General features: G+C 35.2%; 1 protein-coding gene across 1 annotated transcript in view; it reads left to right on the forward strand.

Moving 5' to 3' along the window:
- The first annotated feature begins 8321 nt into the window (after window positions 1-8321).
- The window catches only part of LOC149546414 (MADS-box transcription factor 23-like), a 76650-nt gene continuing 57963 nt past the window's right edge, over window positions 8322-27008 (forward strand). The window contains exon 1 of the mRNA XM_089794578.1: window positions 8322-8503. Coding sequence (XP_089650704.1) covers window positions 8322-8503 — 182 coding nt within the window. The remainder of the gene's footprint in view (window positions 8504-27008) is intronic.

The raw sequence follows: 27008 nt of genomic DNA on the forward strand, positions 1-27008 counted from the left end.
GAGGGAGAGATAGAAGTTTCACCAGTAAACTCTGGTATACTTTTGAGAGCAGCTACTGGTATATCATGTCTTTGGGCTAATAGGAGAGGGCTCCCACCATTAAAGGTGGAAAAAGTATGAGCTCTAGGCAACGCCATATAGACAAGTGATCTATTGATATGTATTGATGGCAATCTAGGCTAAGATCTAACAGCGGGAGGAGTAGAGATAGATCTTGCAGGGGTATTTGTTACTATTTCACTCCTAACTGGTGATAAAGATATTCTAGTCTTCCTTCTAGGATTTGAAAGTGAAAGCTCTTGGTAATGAAACTTACCTCTAGAAGATGCCCTTGTTTCAGCTCTAGGCATGAATCACTGCACCTTTGGTCTGGAACTAGATATGTATTGAAGCTTAGAGTTGCCAAGTACTTTGAAGAATGAGCCTCTTGAAGGCTTGAACACCGAAGCTAGTACTATCTCCTTGGTATTGGTCTTGAAATCTTCCCTTTGACACCAATAGGCTTGAAATTTTAAGATTGTTGTAGTCCCACCAGGCGTGCCAAAAATTTTTGTCACTTAGGTTTGCACCCTTGTCCAAAGCCTATGCGTGAGGACAACCTAGTGAAACGTGGAAACAACCTCCAAGCTGTGGGACTTGAACTATGAGGTTGAGTCTCCAGAGAAGGTCGACTTCCTCTTACTATCAGGATGCACCTAACTACTCTTGGAGAGGACAAGGGAGGAGAGCATGAAAGAAAATCTACCTAAGCTAATCTAAAGAGGCGATGCACCAAAATAGAGTGTTCAGACCAATCTCTGCCCATATATGCACTATTGAACCAGATTGAAACTAAGGATATACACATTCAGACTTGCTTTTAATCTAATAACCACATGCAGACCAAAAAAGTTGAATGAATGACACAAGGAGAGAGAAGACTCACTTATATGTCATTCACAGGCTAAAAGAGATACAATCAGGTAGATTACATACTTTCACAAAACAATGGCGAAGGCAAAGAGTTCTTGCACTTTCATACCAATGGCTGAAGGAGATAAGGTAGAGAATCATACAGTTCAGAGGCAAGGGGAATTTTACACTGGAATTGCAAATCAATAGCAGAGAACAATAGAGAATGTTTCTACCCTTTCAAAATTTACAAAATTTGCCTTTATAATGCAGGCATAAGTGAGATGTCCTCTAATTGTAGTTACTCCTCAACCATTGCATTGAAGTCCTGTAGAGAACAACCATGGGGAAAATCTAATCATGGATACAGATCTAGGGAAATGATATCTCATCTTATGTGTCAAATAATGTCTCGAGAAGAAAAAAATGGTGTCATAACTGTGCTTTGACTAGGTAGATGGATTATTGGAGGCGGTGGAGTGCTCTCCCACATTTAGCATTCATTTCCTGGTGTTTGGGATTGATCATGAAGATCGAATTCACAAAAAACCTTGATTTCCTCTGTTCCTGGTTCGTGAATCAGCAAGTTAATTAGTCAATCTATCTTGGCACTAGGATGAGCCACGTGGGCCAATTAGTTCATTCCATTCTGCCACCTTGCGGGTCTTACATGGTTGACCATTCCTTCCTTCACTGACTGTGCCAACTTTTCTCAAAGAATCCTGACCATGACGTTACACTAACCGCTAGCTGCATCTAACCATTACTACCTCAACTAGACCCGCAGAACTCTGAGGATACATGGAAAATCCTCGCTATGTCTCTATAGCTAAAGATCAAGCATCTTTCCATAACGACCTAACGAGAAACATCGATCTTCCACCATCCGATGGTCTTGAAGATACACCCACTCTGTCAGTGTGCTGACCAATAGAAACCTGGCCTTTCTCCAACTTGTCTAGTAAGTTCTTGCTTTTGCAGCCTGCCAAGGAAAATAGGACCCACAATCCACGTGTCGCTAGGTCGTTAACTAGCTATACCTAAATAGTGTGCATCTTCCCATAACAAGTTAATGAGTACCCTTGATCCATGCTAATCTGACGATAGTGAAACACGCACTGAAGGGATTGGCCCACTTTTGCACTATCATCACCCTAGCCAATGAGAAATCGACCAACCACCAACGTGTCATTAATCTGTACACTCATTCTTAGTGCATCATTGGTTCGAGGTCCACCCTATGGCTTATGGAAAAAACTTGGCCCCACAAGACACGTGGCAGCGAATCACTATCTCACTATATATATCTTCTGAGCATCTTTCCATAGCAAGTTAACAAGAGCCATCGATCTGAGGTCAGTCCAAGGGTGAAGAAACTACATTAGGCATTCTGAAGATTGGTGGGTCCCATACTTGCTAAGTCACTGTGAGTAAACAACTTACAACTTTCCATAGTGAGTTAGCAAGGACTGTTGATTTTGCATTGATCCGATAGTCAAAATCCCTCTTGAGCATCCACGTTGCATGAGGTCCCACCAAACACTCATTTCACGGTGACTCGCTATGTCACTAACGATGAGCTGTTTGAATTTTCTAGTAGTAAGGTAGCGAGCACTGGTGACTTTATCTAAACTCGACATCGAAAAAACAAAAAACCACCACTGCTAAACTGGGCCCACCGATCCATGTGGCAAACACTCGCTAAGTCGCTATGCATATCTATCGAGTAGCTTTTCTTGGCAATATAGCGAGGGTCGTAGATCCTGAGAAGATCCAACGACGGGATAGGATGCAGGCCAGCCGAAACATAACATAAGTTTGATTTAAAAAAAAATAAAAATTTTGCGATGTTTCTCAGGCATTTAAAATAACATTAACTCTAGGAACTAGCCATTGGCAGTTAAGCATTTAAAATTTGAATATTGGTGGGGCGCAAAATGAGCAACAAAAACCACCCAACCAATCCAAGGAGATGAGAGCCCTATCCAATCTAACCTGAATGCAGTCCTAACCCACTCTTCTATTAGACCAGGTAAACTTGCAACCCCCTAGGTCCACATCCATAAGAGCTAAGTCCCGAATCAAATCCGCCAAGTTTTGTTTGCTTTCCCCATCTGGTGGGAGCCCACCTAACTTGTCTGAAATAAGAAGAAGAGTGTTGAAATTTTTGGGTGATGCGACACGCTCCCCTGCCCACAGGTGGTTAATTATGTGGTGTTCCATGTTCACTAACAGTCATGGCTTTTGGTGCAACGGCAAATGGGCCCTATTTGTAGGGCCCATTTGCCGTTGCACCAAAAGCCATGACTGTTAGTGAACATGGAACACCAAATAATTAACCACCTGTGGGTAGGGGAGCACGTCACATCACCCAACAATCTCCCCCTCGACGTGCATACCAGGTGCTTACGCGGGTCGGGAAGGCACCGGGGAGATTTGAACCCATGACCAAGCCAAAACCAGGCTCTGATACCAATTGTAAGGGAACTTGGCAATAAAGAATATAACCGTTTCCACATAACCCATAATAGATCTGAAATAAACACGGAATTAAAAAATCCACATGCAAGAGAATAGACAACATACCCACAAAATTGTGACACAAGATATACCCTGGGAAACCCTCATTGAGGGAAAAACCCAGCCTCCAAAAGCATCCATCACCATGTATTATTCAGCAAAAAATACCATTTCCATACAACCATGGAAGCCTTCATGGCCATAGCCACAACTAAGCAAACTATGTAATCAAGCATGAATCCACACATCCCATGCCATGCTTTCAACCTTCACGAATGCTCCCTTGGCTAACCTGTCAAGCCTTGTCCTGCTCGACTCTTGCCTTTCTCTTCTCCTTGTCACTCTCACTCACTCTCTACAACAACTACCCTTGTGGCTGCTTATATAGTAGCAAGTCCTACAAAACCACTAAGTGGTATTACATAAACCATGTGCTAAAACCATGTGCTACCTAACCCACTGACCCCACATTTAATATTGGCCATTTAATTCTTTTCCCCAATATTAAATAATTACATGAAATATTTTTACAATGTTACAATACAACTCATCAAGAATATTCCATGGGAATCTTTACATGTTGCAGTCCATCTTGGTACAACATTACATAATAAAATAAAATAATAAAATAACAATATTATGCAATGTGTGCAACACCCATTATCTCAACAGAAATCACCCATGATGATACATTTAGATCCCTCTAGATTAGAGACTAGGTCACAGATTTTGGTCTAGAATAATCTTCTATCATTTTGGGTATTGGGAGCATATAGATTCAATAAAAACCAGCTATTTTGGTCTGTTGGGTTAAAAAAATTGGTGAGTAGAATATTACCTTCATTATAAATAGCAGTTGCCTCCAAAGAATCCTTCCAGATAGTGAGAAGACCACCAAAAGCCCCCTTCGAGTTCGTGGCCTTACATCTGAGTATTTTTCCATAAGAAATCAGCTCTATTTTTTCCTTCCTCATTTTAGTTTCTTGAATTAAAAAAACATCTAGCCTTTGGTCCCTAATCACATTCTTAACAATCTCCTGTTTGTGGATTCCATTGAGTCCACAAATGTTCCATGCTATAATCTTCATGATTTGATTGATGAACATGATTCCTGGATGGTTCACTGCATCCCATCCATAATGTTTCTCCTTGATTCCTCCATTCTAAGTTGGTTCTTGCTTTTCCTACCCAACTAGTTGGGTAAGAGGCCAGTATCCACTTTCACCCTGCTCCTAGTGGTTGCTGGGGAGGTAAGGGATGGGTCCCAACTATTCTTTTTCTTCCTACACACTACTGACCAGGGATCACCATCTTCCTCCTTACAGTTATCAAACAGAGCCTCCAGTCTGGCCAAATGCCTAGGGGTAGTGGTTGAGAGCCGCTCGAGAATTCTATTCACAGTCTCTGGAGTAGCCCTAAAGAATGGGCTAGAGATGGACTCCTAGGAAAGGGGTAGAGCCGCCAATGGTTCTGCCAAGGAATCTAGGATAAAGGAAGGAATAGGATCCTTAGAGTTCGCAAGTGGTCCCTGTTTCACTAGGCTATGGATCTCCCTTCTAGTAGCATCCCCTGAAGCCAAGGGTTGGGGCTCAACCACAATTGGAACATCCTGCTCAGCTGGGGCCAAAGACACCATAATGGTAGCCCCATCAACCATATTTGGTACTGAAGGATTCAAAGGGTCCTAAATGGATGGGACCAACGCAGGGGAAACAGTGGTCTTAGCAATTTGAGCAGTCTCATCCACCCTCTCGGCCTCCTCAGATGTAACATTTTTCTTCTTCCATTCCTTTCTAGGAGCATTGGACTATTGCTTGCTATCCTTGTTCTGGGCTTTGCCAGCCTTTCCATTTTCTTTAAAAATTGGACAAACACTAGCTTTGTGGCTTGCCTTTTTGCAATGGAAACACACAAAAGGAACACTTTCATAGTTGATTTGTTGGATCCTGCATCCCAAACGGGATTGAAGTTCAATGACTTGGGGCATATCCTATCCTTCCAGAACCCTGACACAGATTCTAGAGAAAGTAATTCTTTTCTTTGCTGTAGTGACAGGATCAATGGAAAGTAGTTCTCCAAAAGATCTAGCAACACTCTCAAAGATGTCTTCATGCTAGTATTCTAGAGGAAGCTCAGGTAATTTGATCCAAACAGAGGCTTGGGTGAGGAAAGCATTGTTCAGATCTAAGCTAGAGGTCCATTTTTGGAGAATCAAACTAGATCTCCCCATAGACCAATTTCCTGCACACAATATTCTAGCAAAGTCTTCAGAACAAGAGAACTCAAAGGTCATAAACCCTTTGGCCATAGCCGTAACCTCCATGCTCCCCTTCAGCTCTCATTTATTCCTGGTGAAAACCCTCACCAGGTCAATGTTAGGCCTTGGGCCTATGAATTTTCCAACCAAAATAGACGCCATGCTGAGGATATTATGGTCGATGATTTCTCTGGGCACTTCCACAGCAAAGATGCCTTTTTCTTATCAGATTTATCAATAATTTTTGGGAAGGTCGACTTACCTGTCAGCTTGATCTCGAAAAGATTCGTCCACCATCCTCGTGCCATAGAGGGCCCTTTATCTAAAGCAAGGGAAGGCATCTCGCCTAGATGAGGCAGCAACTCCCGTGGGTCCCCATCCAATAGAGCATTAGCATCTTGCCCCCTTGAATCCAACTCATAACTAGTAGAGAGGACCCCATCCCCCGTGTTCTTCAGGTTCCTGCCCAGAGCCTGATTCAAAATTTTGCTCCTCGTTGCTCTCTCCATTTCTTTTTAACTGAATGTGATAAATGAAATGTATTAGCAATATGATAATGTTGGGTAGGAGAGAAATGTGTAATTTCTAGAACAAATGTTAGATTCGGTGTTAGATGATCATGTTGGCTAGTTGCAACCACATTTGAAGGAAAGGTTGATGGACTATGAGGAGGAGGAGGAGGAATTTTAGATGGAATATAGACAAGTGCCATTTATTTTGGGACACAACAAAGATGGTCAATATTGAGAAAGACTATTTATATTTCAACCTAAAGTGCATGGCGAAGGCTTGATTGGATATGTCACAATAACAATACTATAGATATTAAGATATTACATGGTTTTTGTTTTGTGAAGGTTTGGACCTAATCCAATGGGTTTAGCTCCTACTCTCCCATTTAATATAAAATCATTATTGCTTTAAAACTTTAAAATTATATTACTTTAGTCATATGTATAATTATAACCTATCATGCTAAAATAACCATCAATAATTTTATAAGATAAAGATTAGGTAGAAAATATATGCTTTTAATGACTGAGTGAAAAATAGTTCAATTTATAGTTAAAAGTTATTATATTATATATATTTATATTATTTTGTATGTTTTAAATGATTAAAAAATTAAACTTTCCAAAAAATAAATAAAATGATTTATTTTTTATTAAGAATAAAGAATACTTTTATGAAATAATTTATTTTATATTTTATTTAATAAAAATAAATAAAATTATTTAAAATAATATTTTCAAATATAAAAAAATCTTTAAAAATTAAAAAGATACTATTCCTAAAAAAATTATTATCATATTTACTTTTTAAATCAATCATAAATTAGACATAACTTCTATAATATATTAAATTTTAAATTTTAAATCTTAACTTTATAAAAAATCAAATTATTTTTGAAACATATAAATTATAATAACAATCATCTTAAAATTAATTAGCATAATGAAATATTATTTATATTAAAATAACAACACAAGCTTTTAAAATTTTAAAAATAGTTTAGCATTTTTATTTATAGACAAATATTATATTATTAAAAAAACATACTTTATTTTAAAATATAGATCACAACTTTATAAAAATAAAATTTATTGTAAAGAATCATTAAATTTATGAACTATATGAAATGCATGGACTCTATTTATTTTGAACTTTTTTTAAAATTAAACAAATTAATTATTAAATAAATTAAATAACTGTAACATAAACGGGAGCATGTCCAAACCTATAATTTAAGGATAAAAAACAATTAAATAACTCTTGATTAAATGAAAAACAACTTTGTAATTAAAAAATAAGAAAAAGTAATTAATTTTTTTAATAAAAATAAAAATTGATGTATTATATAAAAAATAAAGCTCACATTTCCAAAAATAAAGTCACTTAATCCGCTCTATTATATAGTAGAAATAGAAATAGAAATAGAAATATTGTAAGTAGGCATCATTTCCGGAGGAGTAGAATTCAGTTATATGTTTTGGGCAGGGGCAGAATGGTGGAAGGAGTTAAGAATGCCTTATTTAGACAGAGAACGGGCTAATCAGACTCAATCCATCGAGAGTATCTCTCTGCTGTTTCTATAAAAACAAGTTGCTGTAGATTGCAATATACACGTTGCATTAATTCCCAATTCTAAAATACCTAAATCTGCCACCACTTGTCATTAACAAATCCTATTTTAAGGTTGTGGGCATGCCAAGAAAAGAAAATCCTGTTAAGTGAACTGCCTGAAACGGAAATCACAGAATCCGAATCATGGGGTTTGGATTTTCTAATTTTCAATAGCAATTTTCCATTTCAAGACTGAAAGACCAAGAGTTTTATGGAATTCTTCTTGATTCGATGGCCTTTCCATTTTGGGCAGCATATTTTTCTTTATTGAGAAGGCTGTGAACCTGTGCGGTTGGTTGTTGGGCGAGATTGGATTTTTCTTCCTAAAATAAGAATACTTTTACTCCAATTTATGAGCAGTAGATTTTCTTGCTAGTTGGTTTACTAATTCGGTAGCCCTTTGCAGTCTAAGACCATGCCGGGCCACTTTATTATGGTCTTCTTCACATCCCCTGTTTAGTCACTCTGAGATTTTTCTTTTTTATGAAAAAAAGTAAAATCGGCAGAGGAGAATAAATCTCAAGAAGTCATGGGTCGGGGAAAGATAGAGATCAAGAGGATAGAGAATGCAACAAGCAGGCAAGTCACATTTTCAAAGAGAAGAGGAGGATTGCTGAAAAAAGCTCAAGAATTGGCCATACTATGCGATGCAGATATTGCACTCATCATCTTTTCCAGCACTGGAAAATTGTTTGAATTCGCCAGTTCTAGGTATGCCTATGTTTAAACTTTATTTTTTAGCCTTAGATTTTCTTCAAAATGTTCGTTATTGTCATAGGATATTTTGTTAGCCTTGTGTTTCTTAAATTTTCTTAAAAATCTCTCAAAAGGAGTACATTAGCCGGCCTGTGCATGAATTTGGCAGCCTTTTCCATGTAAATACAAAAAATCCTTTACAGGGCTAGCTAGCATGGCATCACCTTTTCATTTCACCGATCAAAACAAGATGTGTTGAAGACGTATTTGGTTTATCGTCAAGATATGACGCCATAACAATCCCTCTATGATGAATCAATTTGAAACAGATGCTTAATCTTTACACAAGTGCTTAATCGTTTACATTTTGAAATCTAAAATTGCACGACATGCTGAATTTGAAAAATACAGAGCCCATGGGACTCCAGTGGGAGAATTCTGATACAGATCTGTTGAGAATTCGTTTGCAAACGAGAATCGCCGAGCTGAGAGATTTTCTAGAAAAGTCATCAAATAAATTCTGATCATAATCTGAACACTTGTATATGATAAAATGTTAATTGAATTTCCTTTGTAACTACCTTTTTACTCATCTTCAGGAACATGGTCGGAAGGGATGCATCGAGCATTTGTAGCTCGGTGCTGGTAAAATACTCCTCCAAGGATGCTGATTTGCCCACTGCTCCTACAAGAGTTGCATGCATATTCCAAATTACTGAGTGGTCTATTACTATAAGCAGTTTGTTTTTGGAAAAAAAAGAAGGGATTTTGAAAGGGCCCTGACACTTGTACAGTTAGAAAGATAAGAATTAATGACTACAAGATAGGAAGAAACAGCCAAGAGGCACATCTATGACAATACAAAAAGCCAAAGACAATTAACATTTACAAACCACCAACCCAAGTTCAGGATGGTTTGAAGCCAAAATGTTCCAATGATTTTTGCCTCACCATAGAGCAATGATCTATCTGCCCTAACTTTCCTTTTTTGGAACAATGCCGAAGACCACTGGTAGATCCATCATCGAAAACTGGGTCTTGAGGGAGGTATCTGCTACTGCACTTTCAACACGAGCTTACTTCCAGATTCTTCCTTCCATGGTTTACCCATGGTAGTACCTTGAATAAAAACATGCATTTGTTTCTTTTTCCTTAAAACGAAATGATATTTAATTCTTACTTGAGCAGCCAGGATTATCATGGCTCTCTTTACAACAACGAAGTCAACTATTGGAGAGGCTTCGAATTCAAACTGTTTTGCCCACTCGCCAAGTTTGGATGATAAGTTAATCATCTCCTTATTTTTATTTAAAAGCACATAGAATGTAGCAGATAGTAAACACCTTCTGAATTTGGTGATTGAGTTAGTAGCAAAGTACTGTCAAAAGGAATTGGCAATAAGCATGAAGTCCTCTTCATCCCATACTCAGAAGGGAATCCTGTCAAACTAATTAAATCAGGGTATTTAATTTAGTCATCATTCAATGGTTGAGAACGTGGAAACCAGTTTGTATGACAAAGGCCATTTTGTCCCATAAACCAAAGATATTTCTGTAGAGTCCAAGAGCAATCATTCAGATGGATAAAGAAAATTTCAAAATTAGAAAAGGTTATTCAACAAAGCAAATACTCCAACGTCTTAAATTCCATTTTGAAATGCTCATCTTCTGATACCATCGATGTCAGGATAATTGAAATGGAAATGACCATCTTCTGCTAGCATCAAAGCTGGGATGAGCGCCACAGAATCTCCTAACCAGTGCATTCTTAAGTCAAGTTGTTGACCTGAAAATGAGGTTGTCAAGGATAATTTGTATCTGCCCTTCAACCTCAGTTTGAAATGAAGTGATAACATCTGAACTATCCACACTGACTGGCACATTCAGCTTCTCAGAAACCTTATGGTGAACACTCACACCAGCATGCCTAGTAGCCACAATGCTGTTTTAAGCAATTTCCCTAGTCATATTGGGGCCTTGGGCATAGAAGCCTGCAGAGAAGATAGCGGATAAGGAAGCCCAAGCTTCCTAGAACTAGAACGGGGTGATGATGCTAGAGAGGAACAACACAAACACAGCCCTGCACAAAACTTCTAGGAGAAATCATTCTCAGTCATAGACCCCTAAGAACAACTCCTCCTGTCATATCTAACAAGAGAAGCAATGAAAGAAAACTCTATATCACTTCTACAAACAAATTCAGGCAAATCTTTAACAACAGAATCAGCAGAGTTATTGAAACCCTTCACCGCTAGGAAAAGAGCCATGGGCACTATATGTTCATTATTCATGAAAATCCGACCATGACTTGCCCCATGAGGAGAAACCACAGGTTGAGGGACCAAATGGGGAGGGGAAGACACTGCCTGGGAGAGAAGGCCTTTATGCAGCCCCCAAGCAGAAGCTCCAGCACTGACTGTAGGCTTCCTGACATCCACAAACCTACACACCTCTGATAAGATTTGAGAAAGATATCAAGGAGTGGCTCGTCCTCCTCCTAAACCATTTTTTGCTCCAATCATCTTCTATGGAGAAATCTTCAAAGCTACTATCACCATCATCTTTACCCAAATTCTGCAAACCCTTAGCAGCAGAAGAGGAATTTGCTGCTAGTTTGCATCTCTTTCACCGCTTCCTTCACTTCTCCTGCTTTGGTGTTCATCATATTTTTCAAGGCATATCTATTGTTATTGTGACTGTAGTGAAATGAAAATAAGGCTGCTATAAGCAGTTTGTCCACAACCCCGAGGATGATCAATTTTGTTGCAGATTTACTCATGTCACACGAAAATACAAAAATTGTTGTTGATAATAAGTGGGATAGTCTAATTGGTAGTAAAACTCCTACAGAATAGATTCTTGAACTTGGTGAATTAACACACTTGGAAAAGAAGCAATCCCTTTAAATTATTCTACAGCACCAAATGTCCAGTATGTAGTTCAATTGTCGTGGCCACATTCTTGATATATACAAAATCTGTTGACATATTTATCAAGTTGACCGGCCATAGATTGTTATAGGAAGATGATAATTGGCTACTGCATTAAGTAAATGAAAATCATCTTCAATACATAGAGCACACCACAATTTGGTGTGCGGAAAGGTTGCTTCAATTAGAGAGATTCACCAGTAACTGCAAAGATGGGCATAACATATCTAAATACAATAAATGTATCAATATTTAAATCACACAATAATTTACTGTTTGTGAACAGTAACAAGTAGGAGGTCATTGCAGAAGTTCAGTGTGTCCACATCGTTTGAAGACCAAGCTTATCACGCTTCATAACCTGAGGCTGAAACAAACTGAGAAGAAATACCACTGATGCATTTCAAAAAATCTGTAGAGATATCAGAGAACCAAAAAATGGAAAATTCATAGTTGCCCTCTTGTTGATAATTGGTGGCAATGGCCCCAAATGCAACAATTCCCAACAACAATGCTGCTCTAAACATAAGCTTTCTGTATTTTCTAAACAAAGCCCACAAAAATTTCTGTACTTCTCTAAGAGCTGTTGAATTTCTATCTGCATTTCATTTGTTCACATTATTGTGATGGCATCTGAAATAAACCTTTACATCCAGCATATGAATGAATACATGAATCCTTGAAAGTCTAGAGTTATCCTATTTTATTCTCACAAAATATTCAGACATGAAAATAGGAAAAAATGTCTCAAACAAAATTCCCAAAGCAATCTCTAATCATGATAATTCTATGGTCATATGTAATCTTAAGAAAGTTCAATTGCTCCAAACTGTAATAATATCTTTTTCACGATTTGTAAAGTTAAACTTTGTGATTGAAATATGATAGTATATCTGAGCAATGCATATGATCAAACAGGCCATGGAAAAATACTCAATATACCGTGTGAATCATCTTACTGTAAACACTAAATAAACGTAAGCACTTCTGACAACAGATCATTCTGACAATGAAGATCATTCATAGGTTCCATGACAGTTGCACAAATTCCATTGAGACTGTAAGAAACGAAAAGATAGAGCAAGGAACGAGAAATAATCCAAGTAAGTTAAGTGTGAAACAATGTTACCATGAGATAAGAAAAATCCAAGAGCATACACCAAGATGGTTCAACAATGGAGACAAGGATTTATAAGGGGAAAGCAAAGAAAACCCCTTGTGAGTATTATGAATGAAGGCAAATGCCTAGAGAAGAGAGAGAGAGAATGTTGGAGCAAAATAGCTCAATACAATAACATCAAATTGATGAGAGTAAAGAAGAAAGAAGGAGGAGCATCTCTTTTAAAGAGATGAGAAAGGAGTTGCATGTGTAACTCCCATTTCTATGAATGCCACATTCATAATAGGTGTGTGCAAAATGTCACAATCCTCTTAAGGAGGATAAACTAAATTTCTTAATAAAGGAATTATAAAAAATGAGTTGTCCTCACATGTGGAATAAAGGACAAACAATGACGTGTCCTCCACATGTGTACAATAGGACAAACTACATTTAGGGATCCTTAGAATATCTCAAGTAAATACATCCAAGGGAAGATTAACCTTTCTAACACCCCCCCTTAATCTTTACTTGGGGAGTTTACATCAACGGGTTGTAAACCCAAATTTTTACAATGGAATTGAAATCTCTCTTTAGAAAGTGGTTTTGTTAAAATATCAGCCACTTGATCTTCACCTTTACAATAAAGAAGAGTAATTTGCTTTTCTTCAACTTGTTCTCGAATGAAGTGATGTTGAAGTGAAATATGTTTGGTTCTTGCAAGAAAAATTGGATTCTTTGCCAAGGCAATAGCACTTTGATTGTCACAATGTAGAGGGGTAGGTGCTTGTTGAGGTAGACCCAAATCGTCAAGAAGTCTTCTAATCCATAAAGCTTCCTTAGCTGCATTGGTACAACCTTTGTATTCAACTTCAGTTGAGCAAAGGGAAATAGAGTGTTCATTCTTACTTTTCCAAGAAATTGCACCTGAACCAACAAAGAAACAATAGCCACAAGTGGATTTCCCATCATTGGTATCTCCACCTAGATTGGAATCAGTATAGCCATGTAAAATAAATTCAGAATTGGCATCATAGAATAATCCCATATTAATAGTTCCTTTAATATACCTTAAGATTCGTTTAGCAACTTTAAAATGAGTTTGTTGAGGTTTAGACATGAATCGAGAAACTAAACCAACACTATAAGCAATATCAGGTCTAGTAAGAGTTAAATAATTTAAACTTCCTACCAATTACCTATACAAAGTTTCTTCAACAGAAGGAGTATTCATATCAACCATTAATTTAGTTCCTAATTCACATGGAATTGAAACATGGTTAGAATCATTCATCTTAAATTTTTCTAAAAGATCATGAGCATACTTGCTTTGAGAAAGAAAGATACCCTTAGGAGTTTGGCAAATTTGCATACCTAAGAAGTAATGTAAAATACCTAAATCAGTCATCTGATATTTCTGTTTAAGTTGAAACTTAATATCAAAAATCAAAGCATCTGAACTAGAAGTGAGAATTATATCATCTACATAAACAATAACAATAATAATATCATCGTTAGTATGTTTAATATACAAATTAGGATCATTCTTACTTCTAGAAAAGCCTTGAGAAATAAAGAAAGAATTAATTTTAGAATACCATTCTCTAGGTGATTGTTTAAGACCATAAATAGATTTTTTCAATTTGCAAACCAGATTTTCACTACTTTTCTTAAAAAATCCAGGAGGTTGAGCCATATAGATTTCTTCATGTAAATCACCATTTAAGAAGGAACTTTTAACATCCATTTGATGAATGGGCCAATTCATTTTAGATGCTAAAGCAAGAACTAATTTGATAGTAGGCATTTTAGCAACAGGACCAAAAGTTTCATTATAGTCTAATCCTTCAATTTGTGAAAAACCTCTAGCAACTAATCTAGCCTTCAATTTACTAATTTCATTATTAGCATTCAATTTTGTTTTGTATAACCATTTACATGAAACTATATTCTTGCCATGAGGTAACTTGACTAAGTCCCAAGTTTGATTAGCAATTAAAGAGTCATATTCCTCTTGCATGGCTTTTTGCCAATGAGGTTGATAGTTAACTTGATCAAAAGACTTAGGATCGTTAGAATTCATAATAGTAGTCATCAAAGCATAATTACAATAATTAATCCTTCTATGTTTAATTCCACCAAATGTAGAAATGTAGTCATCACTTTCATTGATTAAGTTTTGAGCCCATTTAGGTTTACGTTTAGTTGCAATGGAATCATCACTAGAGGAAGAATCATTATCAATAAAAGCATCATTAGTAGCTACTTGAATATCATTACTTGTAGAAGCAGAAATAATAGGTGGTGCTTGGTTTGAAGAGTTAAGAGGAGTAGGGTTAAGAGAAGGAGGTTGGTCCTCCACCAGCACAATTTTAGGGCCACTGAATTCTACATCATGTGTAGTAGAATAGTCATGGACTCCATTTTCTGCAATACAAACATCTCTAGCAACTTGAACTTTGTTAGTAGTGGAATCATAAACACGATAACCCTTAGTGTTTTTATCATAACCAAGAAACATATAAGGAGATGACTTAGCATCTAATTTATGCCTTTTCTGTTTAGAAGTATGAACATAAGTAACAGATCCAAAAATTCGCAAATGATGTAAATTAGGTTTCCTACTAGACCAAGCCTCTTTTGGAGTAATATCTTTGAGAGTTTTGGTAGGAGTCCTATTAAGAATATAAGTTGCACAAAACATGGCTTCAACCCAAAATTTATAATGCAGATTCTTAGCATGCAACATGCTTCTAGCCATTTCAACAATGGTCCGATGCTTTCTTTCCGCCACACCATTTTGCTGTGGTGTATAAGGAATAGTAAGCTCATATTTAATTCCACATGATTTCAAATAAGAGTGGAAAGCATTATTCACATATTCCTTTCCATTATCAGTTCTGAGAATTTTAAGTTTAAAACCAGATTGCCTTTCAACATATAACTGAAATTCAATGAATATATCAAGAACTTGATCCTTGCTATGCAAAAAATAGATCCAAGTTCATCTAGAAAAATCATCAACAAAGATAAGTGCATACCGAGAACCTTGGATGGAGTTATTCTCCATGGGGCACAAAAGGTCACTGTGGACAAGATGCAACTTATTAGTTGCCCGTCATGATTTTCCATTTGGAAAGGGCTCCCTATGCATCTTACCACTCATACAACCTGTACAAGCAATCTTAGAAGGAATAATGTGAGGCAAGCCATCAACCATATTGTTTTTTTGCATTAAAGTAATATAATCCGAATTTAAATGGCCAAGTCTTTCATGCCATATATTGAAATCAATAGAAGTATGTAAAGAATATCATGAGCTAGCAAATTCATGGAATTTAAATAAATTGTCATTATCCATTTTAGCATGAGCAATCACTTGTTTAGTTTGAGGATCTATGACATAACATGTATCTTTATAGAATTCAACTTTATAGTCCTGACATAACTATGAAACAGAAAGCAAATTAGTTTTCAGATCAGGTACATACAATACATCATGCAATTTACCATTAGGAATAGTTACATCACCTGAACCTTCAACTTTACAAGTTTGATTATTAGCTAACTGAATAGGAATGTTAGCAACATCAGGTTGCAGAGAATCAAAAATTTCTTTATGAGAAGTTACATGTTGTGATGCACCACTGTCAATAATCCATTCTAAAGGTCTGCAAAGATTAAAGCTACAAGTAAAAGCATGATGAGAATTAGAACTATTAGAGTTACCTTTTTTATGATTTGATTTTTGATTATGGTTACTGATGTTCATAGGTTTTTTATCATTTTGCTTTTTAAAACAGTTATTGACAACATGACCATCTTTGCCACAATAAGAACAATGAGGTTTGGAATTGGAATGATTCCTTTGATTATTAGTATTACGATTGTTATTATGATGATTGTTATGGTGATTGTTATTATTGTTATATTTCGCGTGGAATTTATTGTTGGAATTATTAGAATTATTATTATATTGTTTGTTGTTATTATTATTATTATTTGAACGAAAATTATTATTATTTGAATTTCGAGACATAAATGCATGTTCAGTTGATTTAAGGGTACCAAACTGAATTAGCTTAGCTTCTTCCTGTCTTAATAAAGTTTGAAAAATAACATAAGTTAACTGAATAGTTAAAGTAGGAATAGCAAGCTATGCATGAACATTAGTTATAAACTATTGAAACTATCTAGGAAGACACTTTTTAAGAATAAGATGAATTAAATGAATATCCTCTAACTGAACACCTAAAGCAATAATTTGGCTTTTAAGAGAATCAAATTTTAACAGAAATTTATCCATAGTCTTAAAATCTGTATACCTAAGATCTTCAAGTTGATCCTGCAACTGTATTTTGCGGTATTCATCTCCACTGTCATACTTGGTTTGCAAGATTGACCAAGCATCATGAGCTTTAGAACACTGTGCAATTAACACATATAAATCTGGAATAATGGAAATACCAATTAAACCTAAAGCTTCTTCATTTTTAGTTTTTCAAGTATCTTTTTCATCTTGGGTAGCCGTTGAACCAGGTTCAACAGAAGGATCAGTGGCTATCTCGATGAGGTGTTTAAAATGAAAAATGAATGAAATATGAGTTTTCTAGAAATGATAATTAGAATGACTAAGTTTTACTTCTAGAATTAAGGTTGACATCTTTATGAAAAAAAAAATGTCCTCCCAATAGAAATATGACTTATACATTAACTTGAATTAAAACAAAACGTGATGATGGAACTATGAATAAGTTTCTGAAAAAAATGATATAACTCTGCAACGAAACATTAGCACAAGGATTAATTTGAAATAAAAAAGAATCTTGCAGAAGCGTTTTTAGAATAATTAAATGATTATAGCCTAAAACAATGAATCCAACTTTCTATATTTAGGATGGCTATATTAATGATTTCTAATGATTAAAAAACGTAATACAACATTTAAGTGTTTTTTTATTGAAAAAAGATAGAGGAATTTAATTTGCTATAATTAAGATGATACAAAATGATTGAAGAAAGAAAACATAAGAGAAAGTAACTGTCAAAAGAATGAAAAAGCTGCTAAATAACTGAAACCACTGACATGCAGAGGTCCAAGGCGGCAAAATGAAAAATGCGAATAAATAAAGATGAAAAAGTTATGAAACAGATAATGACTTAGGCATAAGGACAAGTTGCACACAAAAAATAGTAAATAAAACTTGCGGATTTTTCAACCAGACACTCCTACAAAACCAACAAAAAAAATTCTCAAAACCTCTTCCCAGTACAACGACGAATTGTTCGCCTCCCTCCTCGCACGGTGCAGGTCACCTTGTCTTTTTCGCAGCCAGGTGAAGGCAGAGCTTCTATTTCGCTCAAGGTTCATAACCAGATTGCAATAATGAAACGGTGGAGAAGAGAGGAGGCTCAAGAAAAAAAAATGTTGCAGCACTGATTTACGGGGAACTCTTCACGATTTGAGAATGTACTGAAAGTAAATCATGAAGGGAGGAACACTCACATCCTAGGGCGGTGTCCAACAATTGTTAGAAAGAAGGCGAAAGAGCCATCTAGCTTGATGCCTCCGATGCAGATTGTATCGTAAGAGGTAGGACTCTGAAACCACCGAAAACTTATTTGTCTAGTTTTTGGCAGAAGGCAGCCAGACCTTCCAAATTTAGGCATTGGCTGTGAGCAAATTTCTTACCAAAAAATTGCTATAGATTTATTCGGAATAGAAAGAAAGAATCGACAGGAAAGAAAGAAAGTTACTTTAAAAAACGAAAAGAAAGTTACTTTAAAAACTTTAACAAAGGTTTGAAAGAAATGAGATATCTAAGATCTCATAGATTTTTTAAAAAAAAATAATTTATTACTCAAAATAGATATTTATTTATTTTATCAAATATGAATATGAAAGGTTTAAAATATCTCAATATATATATATTGAAAAAAAATTAAAAATAGAAATATAAGGAATGATTTAAATTTAAATTTTTTTAAACTAATTTATTTGAGTACTAAGGTTTGTTTATTAACACACTTAGAATTATAATTTCCTTCAAGAATGTTAAGGAGAACTAATAAGAGAAATTTAAAAAAAAATATATATATATATATAATTGCACAAATAATTAAAAATGAGAGTTAATGAAATAATGCTCCTTGTTTTGGTGGCTCGCCTTCCAAAACAAGAGCAAAAAAAAATTGAAATTTTGAAAGGAAAACTCTTTGGCGGCAAGCCTTCTAAAGAGGGTTAGTAAATAATGATAGAAAATGATATAATAAAACATGCACACAAAAGATGTTAGAATGAGCAAACAACCATCACACAAACTTCTTCTCTCAATAACGTCTCCAAATAAGGTGTGCTCCAATGAATGGCAACCTTCAACACAAAACTTAAAACGAGGATTAGTAGCCAAGCTCTGATACCATGTAAGAAACGAAAAGATAGAGCAAGGAACGAGAAATAATCCAAGTAAGTTAAGTGTGAAACAATGTTACCATGAGATAAGCAAAATCCAAGAGCATACACCAAGATGGTTCAATAATGGAGACAAAGATTTATAAGGGGAAAGCAAAGAAAACCCCTTGTGAGTATTATGAATGAAGACAAATGCCTAGAGAAGAGAGAGAGAGAGAATGTTGGAGCAAAATAGCTCAATACAATAACATCAAATTGATGAGAGTAAAGAAGAAAGAAGGAGGAGCATCTCTTTTAAAGAGATGAGAAAGGAGTTGCATATGTAACTCCCATTTCTATGAATGCCACATTCATAATAGGTGTGTGCAAAGTGTCACAATCCTCTTAAGGAGGATAAACTAAATTCCTTAATAAAGGAATTATAAAAAATGAGTTGTCCTCACATGTGGAATAAAGGACAAACAATGACATGTCCTCCACGTGTACAATAGGACAAACTACATTTAGGGATCCTTGGAATATTCCAATTAAATACATCCAAAGGAAGATTAACCTTTCTAACAGAGACAAACATTTTTCAGCTATCAGACTTCCCATTATTATCATAATTCATATAAAACTACATAGATAAGTTGATACAATTCAAGATATGTGAGATTCTGCTTGTAATTATTTTCACTATGACCCTTCACATGTGATGTTTCCTTAGTACATTTGCCATTTTTATAGCACTCGAAGATGACTATTCTTCCTCTATATTTTTAAACTATCACTGTACTGGAAGTGTATAAAAAATGAATTGCATATATGTACACATAAGATCCATTGATCAGTTTCATGAATTTGTTCTTGATAATACTGCTTCTCTATTATCAAAAACTAGATAGAGAGCTTATCTCCATCCACACAGAGCTGATTTCAAACAATTTTTGTAATGTTTTCCTAGATTCTTAATGCAGAGTAGCTCTTGGCTTAGATTCTGTGTATGAGGGGACGGTTATCTCGTCAGTCAATGTCAGATTGGATATGCATCCAACCTCATGCATTGGGACATTCTAAAGTTGTTGGTGGTAGTAATCTTAGCCATCTTCAACATTTCTTCATTTGTTATGTGTGTTTGACGTAAGCTTCCACTTTGAGATCTCCAACACTTTTCCACTTGAGCTCATCTCATGCAGATATCCATTTACTACTTGCACTAAATGTTCTCAATTTTCAGTGCTCTGTAAATAGCATGTGATCCTCTAAGCTTTCTATATTGCCAAGGAAAAAAATATATTAATGAATGCAAATTCATAGAATCAATATTCACTAAAACATATTTACAGAATTTTGAACAATGCTTGTTCATGAAGGAGAATATGAAATGGCTAGAATTTTAGTAAATCACCAATTGGCCTTCTTGTGTCATTGAAACAATCTAATTCCAAAATAGAGAAAATCATACTACTAAATGCCGTATTAAAAAAGATTGCCCTTGGATTGTCCATCTATTCAAGATCTATTATTCAATAGTCAGGAAAGTAGTTCACAAAAACACAAAAGGATGTTGCAGTTGTTACTCCCCATCTCTAAACAATCTTTTCCCCTGCCCCACCTGAACACGCATACGGAGTTGTATAAAAACATTAAATAATTACTTTCTAGCAAACATTGCATCAATTTGTGTAGCATTGGGTGGATAGAAGGTTAGAGGACCAAACAATGGCATATCACTGAGTCTTTAAGAAGAATGGTCAGTTGGAGCCTGTTAAAAGTAGTTGACAGTTGTGCAAGATTCTTGCCTCAAAATCTAACTTCTTTTTGCATATAATTTTATGTCAGCAACAGCTTTTTGAGGAGAAGGATGATCATCTTCTCATTTTAACATCTTTCCTAAAGATGGTTGGTTTGTTAGAGAATCCATTTGAAGTTTGAACAGAAATCATTCTTTCTATATTTTGAAGGGATGGTAAGTTTACATCAGTAATATCATGAAAGAGAAAGGAACATTGGAGATTTTAAAAGACACACCTTCCCTCAACTGGATAACACCTAGAAGCATAATATGATGTGAGCACAGATTTATTCCAACTTAAAAGCTGTTGCATTAGTAAAATAGCCATTCAGTAATCATGAGGCAGATCAATCATTAGAGGCGTGGTAAATTCATGAGGTTGAAGAATTGTGTGTGAGGGCCATGCATAAATAATTTTATTATTGTAAGCTTGGTTGTTTGATATTAGTTTTGATAAAATGCATGAAAATCTATCTGTATGCTGCTTCTAGATTCTATTGCATGAGCAGTTTTTGCATCAACCTTTTGGATCACACTTAGAGATCCATCCAAAACATTGATGCAAAATTTCTTACACAATCAAATACAAAAGCAGCATACAGATACCAATAGATATGATATCAAAAACTGGATTTATAAAAGGCAGAATATCTTTGTTGTGTTTTCTCAACTCAATGACATCTTAATTACAAGCCTGATGGTACAGGTTTTGAATCTGTGTTCTCTCCATCGCTGGAACACCCTATTATTCCCTGTTTATGCATGCATGCTAACTGCAGTATTAAATAGTCTAGCAAACTTTCTCAGTTGCTTCTTGATGTTAAAATTGCAAACTTATAGATTTCTGTTTCAAACAGTTATTTAACACCTTCAATGTTCTGAATGTCCTCAAATCTGCCTTAAATCTTATCCATTGTTTTTATTAGACTTGCCACTACTTGTATTCAGACACTCCTGATATTCTCATCTGTGATATTATTGCATGGCTCTAATATCTATTTATTTTCCCAATTAGCACATTGACATTCCTATTAACTTAAAAGAAACATACAATCCACTGTGGTAAGAATCAAAAGAAAGGCCAGTGGGTCCATCCAAGCACATCATTGAGGAAGTGGTTTACATTAGCACATATCAGTCCAGGTTTTTCAGTTTTTCCTAGCTGTATGATCCTCCTGTTGAAAGTACACAATAGCACTATATTTGACTTATCATGTATGTGATATTGCTATTCCTTCAAGTGGCATATTTAAGGATATAATATAGTTACTGCACGCACAGTAAAACACTGCCAAAGATGACGAGTTACTACAATGTAAATAACTGACAAAGAACATGAAGGATCAAAACTCTCTATGATCTATTTTTCACAGTTCACAGTGTTTATTGCCAAGGTTGGCGGTTTCAGTTGAAGAGATCAAAGATGAAAGAGAGGCAAATATTTGATTTCTTGCATGTTATATGTTTTTTATATTAAGTGGGAAAGTGTATATTATGAACTGAAATAACCGAGGCACACCCAACAGAGGATCTTGGAAAAAAATAGAGCATGATTCAAAAAGAGTCCTCCAGCTTTTATTTTGTTCCATTTTAAAACACTAAGATAATTATTTCCATTCCAATAAGGCAACAAAAATAGTTGGTGATATTCATCCCTCTCAAAGGAAATAGTTCTCTGAAAAATATTGACATTAGATGCTGAACCATGAGAATAGGCAGATACAATATTTACTGAATGAAATGCAACAATGAGAGTAAGGATGGTAAGCGCAGAAGGTGAATGAATAGCATATATAATTGTTGCCCATTGATATCCAACAGAGAGTGAAATTGCAAATATTGATATTCACATTAGCAAAGGTTGAAGTACTGAATAAACATGTGGTGCAAACCTTAAGAAGACAAATGATTGATCAACTCAGAATCTCAGTGGATAAAATAGCCAACTAAAATGATGATAATCATAATAAATACGTTTTAATTTTGCAACTACCCTATTTGTTTGCACAAGTTGGAAAGGAAATCTACGTTATAGTTAACGTGTGCTTTGATCAGTTATTGGCAAATGTCTATGCATGAAACCTGGAAGTGTTGGTGATCAGAAGGTTAACATAAATTTTAATTGTAAAATTTTATTCATTTCCCAATCATCAAGGTTGTGACCAGAGTTGTTTTTACTCCCTCCAGCACTTCTGCACATTTAGAGGTGTAGGGAATTTGATCTTGACATATCTCCAGTAGAGGTTCGTCAATAAAAAGTTAAAGCCTCACCCTAGATAATACCCTTCAATCCATTAGTTTCAACTACTCTTATTGTGGGTGTTTCTCCTTTACATACTTTTGCAGATTAGCATCTTGTTTTCATCTTTGTCTTTTCCCACAGGGGTAACCAACCTTAAAATTTTCTTATCCTACAGTGTCTATATGAAGTATCTTTTCTTGTGCCAAATGTTGTAAAGTCTCCCCAAGGCCCTTGATATTCCATTCATGATGGATACATATGTTTCTATAGGATCAAGAATAACTACATATTTGGACTTGACATATGCAACAAGTCATTATTTTTCAGTTTGAGATAACAGTTCTATACTCTAGAATTTCTTAAGGTAAGAGTCCTCTTTATTGTCCCAATAGGCTACTTGGACAGCCATAAGTAATTATGTGGGCAAAATAAACGATTTGGTGGTGGTTCTTCAAGAAATGGCCTATGGACCCAGTTATAATGTGTACCAAGCCTCTTAATGAAATTATGACAATCTTATAAATTTTGAAATATTCACAATTTTCTCAAAGGAACTCATTTTCTTAAATTGCGTTCCTTACCAGTTGAGACTAAAAGAGTAGTCTTCTTTTTCCATTAATATTGCATCTACTTGCCCATAATGTGGACAGAAGTAATATGGAAATATGGAAATTGTATTAAGATATTCTAGTTGGAGCAAGTATTATAATGAGGATGAAAACACTCCATTGAAAGATTGTTTCCTTTAGAAACATGACAAAATTTCCCCACAAAAAAGGAGCTTCCTTCTTTGCAAAGAATGTGATGAGACGGGTTTTTACCCAAACTATTCTTTCCATTATTTATTCAAGTACACCTGCTTTTATACTAATCAAATCTGGCACCATGCTTAGCCATTACCATTTTCCATGATAGAATTCCGCTTTTTGGTGGATTTATCAAACTCTCTTGTACACCTCAACTGAATATAGCCACCATTTTACCCAATCATAAGATAAAATTAAAATAACTTCTACCTTTCGCATAAAGCCTAAACTGTTTTTTTCCTCCATCAATTCTCTCTCAACAATGGCATTGCTTCTTGCTTCATCACTTATTACCAAAAATTTTAACCAACAGAGAAATAGTAAAATGAATTCACCTTCTTCAAACTCAATTTGCTGTTATTATTCTCCTATCCAATTTTAATATACTCTCGGACACATTCTTTGTTTATGAATTGGTCTCTTGAAACCAATGTTAACATTCAATATCATCCAGAATTGAACTACTAGTTTAAACAGAAGATTTGGTTTATTCTTCTCTTCAATTTACTTAATGACTTGAATATGGCATCTGCTCACCGGATCAATCCTTTTCGTAATTTCTTTGAAATAATTTAAACCAATTACAATTCAAAACTTTAATAATTTAATATTTGTGTTATCCCCGAAAAAAGACAAAAACTAGAAAACTAAATATCTGCCATCAAAATTTCCTTGTTGCCTGTCAAAACAATGGTGAATAAATCTCAAGCAATCAAGGTAATAACTTAGTTTAAGAATATAGGCTATACCAAAGTTGCTAGTTCGGATTCGGGGATGGGTTCAGATTTGGTTACGATTTCATGAGTTCGACCCGAAAAAATTCCATTTGGGTTCGTGGGGGCTCATGAGTATGTGTGTATGCATTATATATATAGAAAAAAGAGAAAACTATTTAGGACTAGGCCAAACTGCCAATATGGTTTCCAAATTTTCAATAAATATTACAATTTGGTGTGATATTTTAAATCATCTCTTGTGCTGGATTTGGATTAATTTGATTGCTATTGATATTGAGTGTCATACATTTTATTTTAATAATGGTGGGCTTGAATTGTTACAAGATTCAAGAAGAGTTGGCAGATTAACGGATTTTCAAATGATTCATTGATTAACAGAGGAACAAATGTGTTCCTTATAAAGAATTACAAGGACGTTGTTTCTAAAAGAAACAACGTAGACTGAAGACGGAATTAGAAACAAAACTAGAGACAGGATAGGAAACATTCTTATCTGGACTAAAGAAAAAAGAGACAGGATAGGAAACATTCCTATCTAGACTGAAAGACAAACTACAGACAAGTAGTTGACTATTATAGAAAGTATAAGATATTATCTTAATACCCTCCCTTAATGGTCAACGTACGGATGTCGGAACATTCTGTGATAATTGAGACCCTCCCTGGATCTATAGAATGCTGAAACCAAGAAGCTTTGCCAGAAAAGTGCTATGACTCAAAATAGATTACAAAACTTCGTTTTTGTGGAAAAAACGGTAAAACCCAGAATCTCACGCAACCTTGCGTATTACAGACAACTTGAAATGATTTTTGAGGAGAAAATCAACAAACCCATAATCTCACGCAACTTTGCGTATTACAGACAACTTGAAATGATTTTTGAGGAGAAAATCAACAAACCCAAAATCTCAGAAACAAATTCAGAAGGCGAAAAATGCAGCTTCGCCTTGATCAGGACCCGGAGAAGTTGGACGCTGCGTAACACCCAGAACAAGTTGATCGGTGTTTCGATATTCGAAGATTGCGATGATGCGTTGCTTCTAGGTTCCATAATTGCGACCATTGATTTGGAATTATGCTCGAGCAAAATATTTGTCAGAGATGCCATGGCACGTTTTTCAATGAAAAATTGTGAAAATCTATGAAGACACGTTCTTCGAGGCAAAAATACGAAAGACCCAGAAGAATCAGAGAATGACCCAAAAGAGAGCTCGAAAAACTCAGAAGGAATTTGCTGTCGCTTTTTAGATCTACTGGCTCGAAAATTGAGGCACAAAAATCTAGGCACCCAGAAAAAACGGACGACAACCCAGTTGAGTTCTCAAAAAACCCACCAAGAATCTGCAAAAAAAATATTCTTTTTGACCCCAAAAATTAGGGTTTCGAAAAAAAACGGCCCTAGCTGAAAAAGGCTTGAAAAAACTTCAGATTTCTTGATAAAAAATGGCAGATTTTTCTTCAAGGATCGATGTGCATGGACGAATGGGGCTAGAGTGTGCTGAACAAACACAGGCAAACCCGAGTTTGAAAATTTCTCTAGGCCGAAAACCCTAACTGGGTTTTAGAGAAATTCAACAAAAATAATTTTGAAAAAATTTAAACAAATAATTTCACAAAGAAATTATAAATTTTTTCGAAAAAATTTAAGTAATAGCTCTGATACCATGTTACAAGATTCAAGAAGAGTTGGCAGATTAACGGATTTCCAAATGATTCATTGATTAACAGAGGAGCAAATGTGTTCCTTATAAAGAATTACAAGGACATTGTTTCTAAAAGAAACAACATAGACTGAAGACGGAATTAGAAAAAAAATTAGAGACAGGATAGGAAACATTCCTATCTGGACTGAAGAAAAAAAGAGACAGGATAGGAAACATTCCTATCTAGACTGAAAGACGGACTACAGACAAGTAGTTGACTATTATAGAAAGTATAAGATATTATCTTAATATATATATATATATATATATATATATATATGAGCTTTACCATTTAATTTTAAATTATATCAAATTGTAGTTTACTAATGGTAGTGTTATATGATTTTGGTTGATTGTAACTTATATTATTTTCAAGTACAATTTTTTTTTGGTCGGTAACATTTATAATATTTTATTAATATCTAAAAAACCAAATACATAAGGAAAGTGACCTCATATCTTGGGCCATATAATCTTACTACAACATCTATCCTAAAAATAACACATAAACAACTATTTCCCCTTAATTTCAAAGGTGAAAATGGGTCAAAAAAGACTTAGCCATATTGATACTTGCACTATTTGGTGTTGACATCACCATCCAACCTTGCACTAGTTCAAAACTTGAGCTTTCCTCGTCCCCAAAAACATCCATGTCTTCATTCTTTACTTCTTCATTAGGCTACTTCTGTCACTACTCCTTGGTTTCAAAAATGCTCCCAACCAACCCTCTCTTTGTAACAAGTGAGCACAAAAACCCATTCAATTAGCTTGCAAATGTATAATTTTCTTGCATTTTTTATTCAAGTTTGAGA

The sequence above is a fragment of the Cupressus sempervirens genome, chromosome 7, assembly GCF_028749045.1.
Source record: "Cupressus sempervirens isolate cs-2001-9-10 chromosome 7, ASM2874904v1, whole genome shotgun sequence".
Lineage (NCBI taxonomy): Eukaryota > Viridiplantae > Streptophyta > Pinopsida > Cupressales > Cupressaceae > Cupressus > Cupressus sempervirens.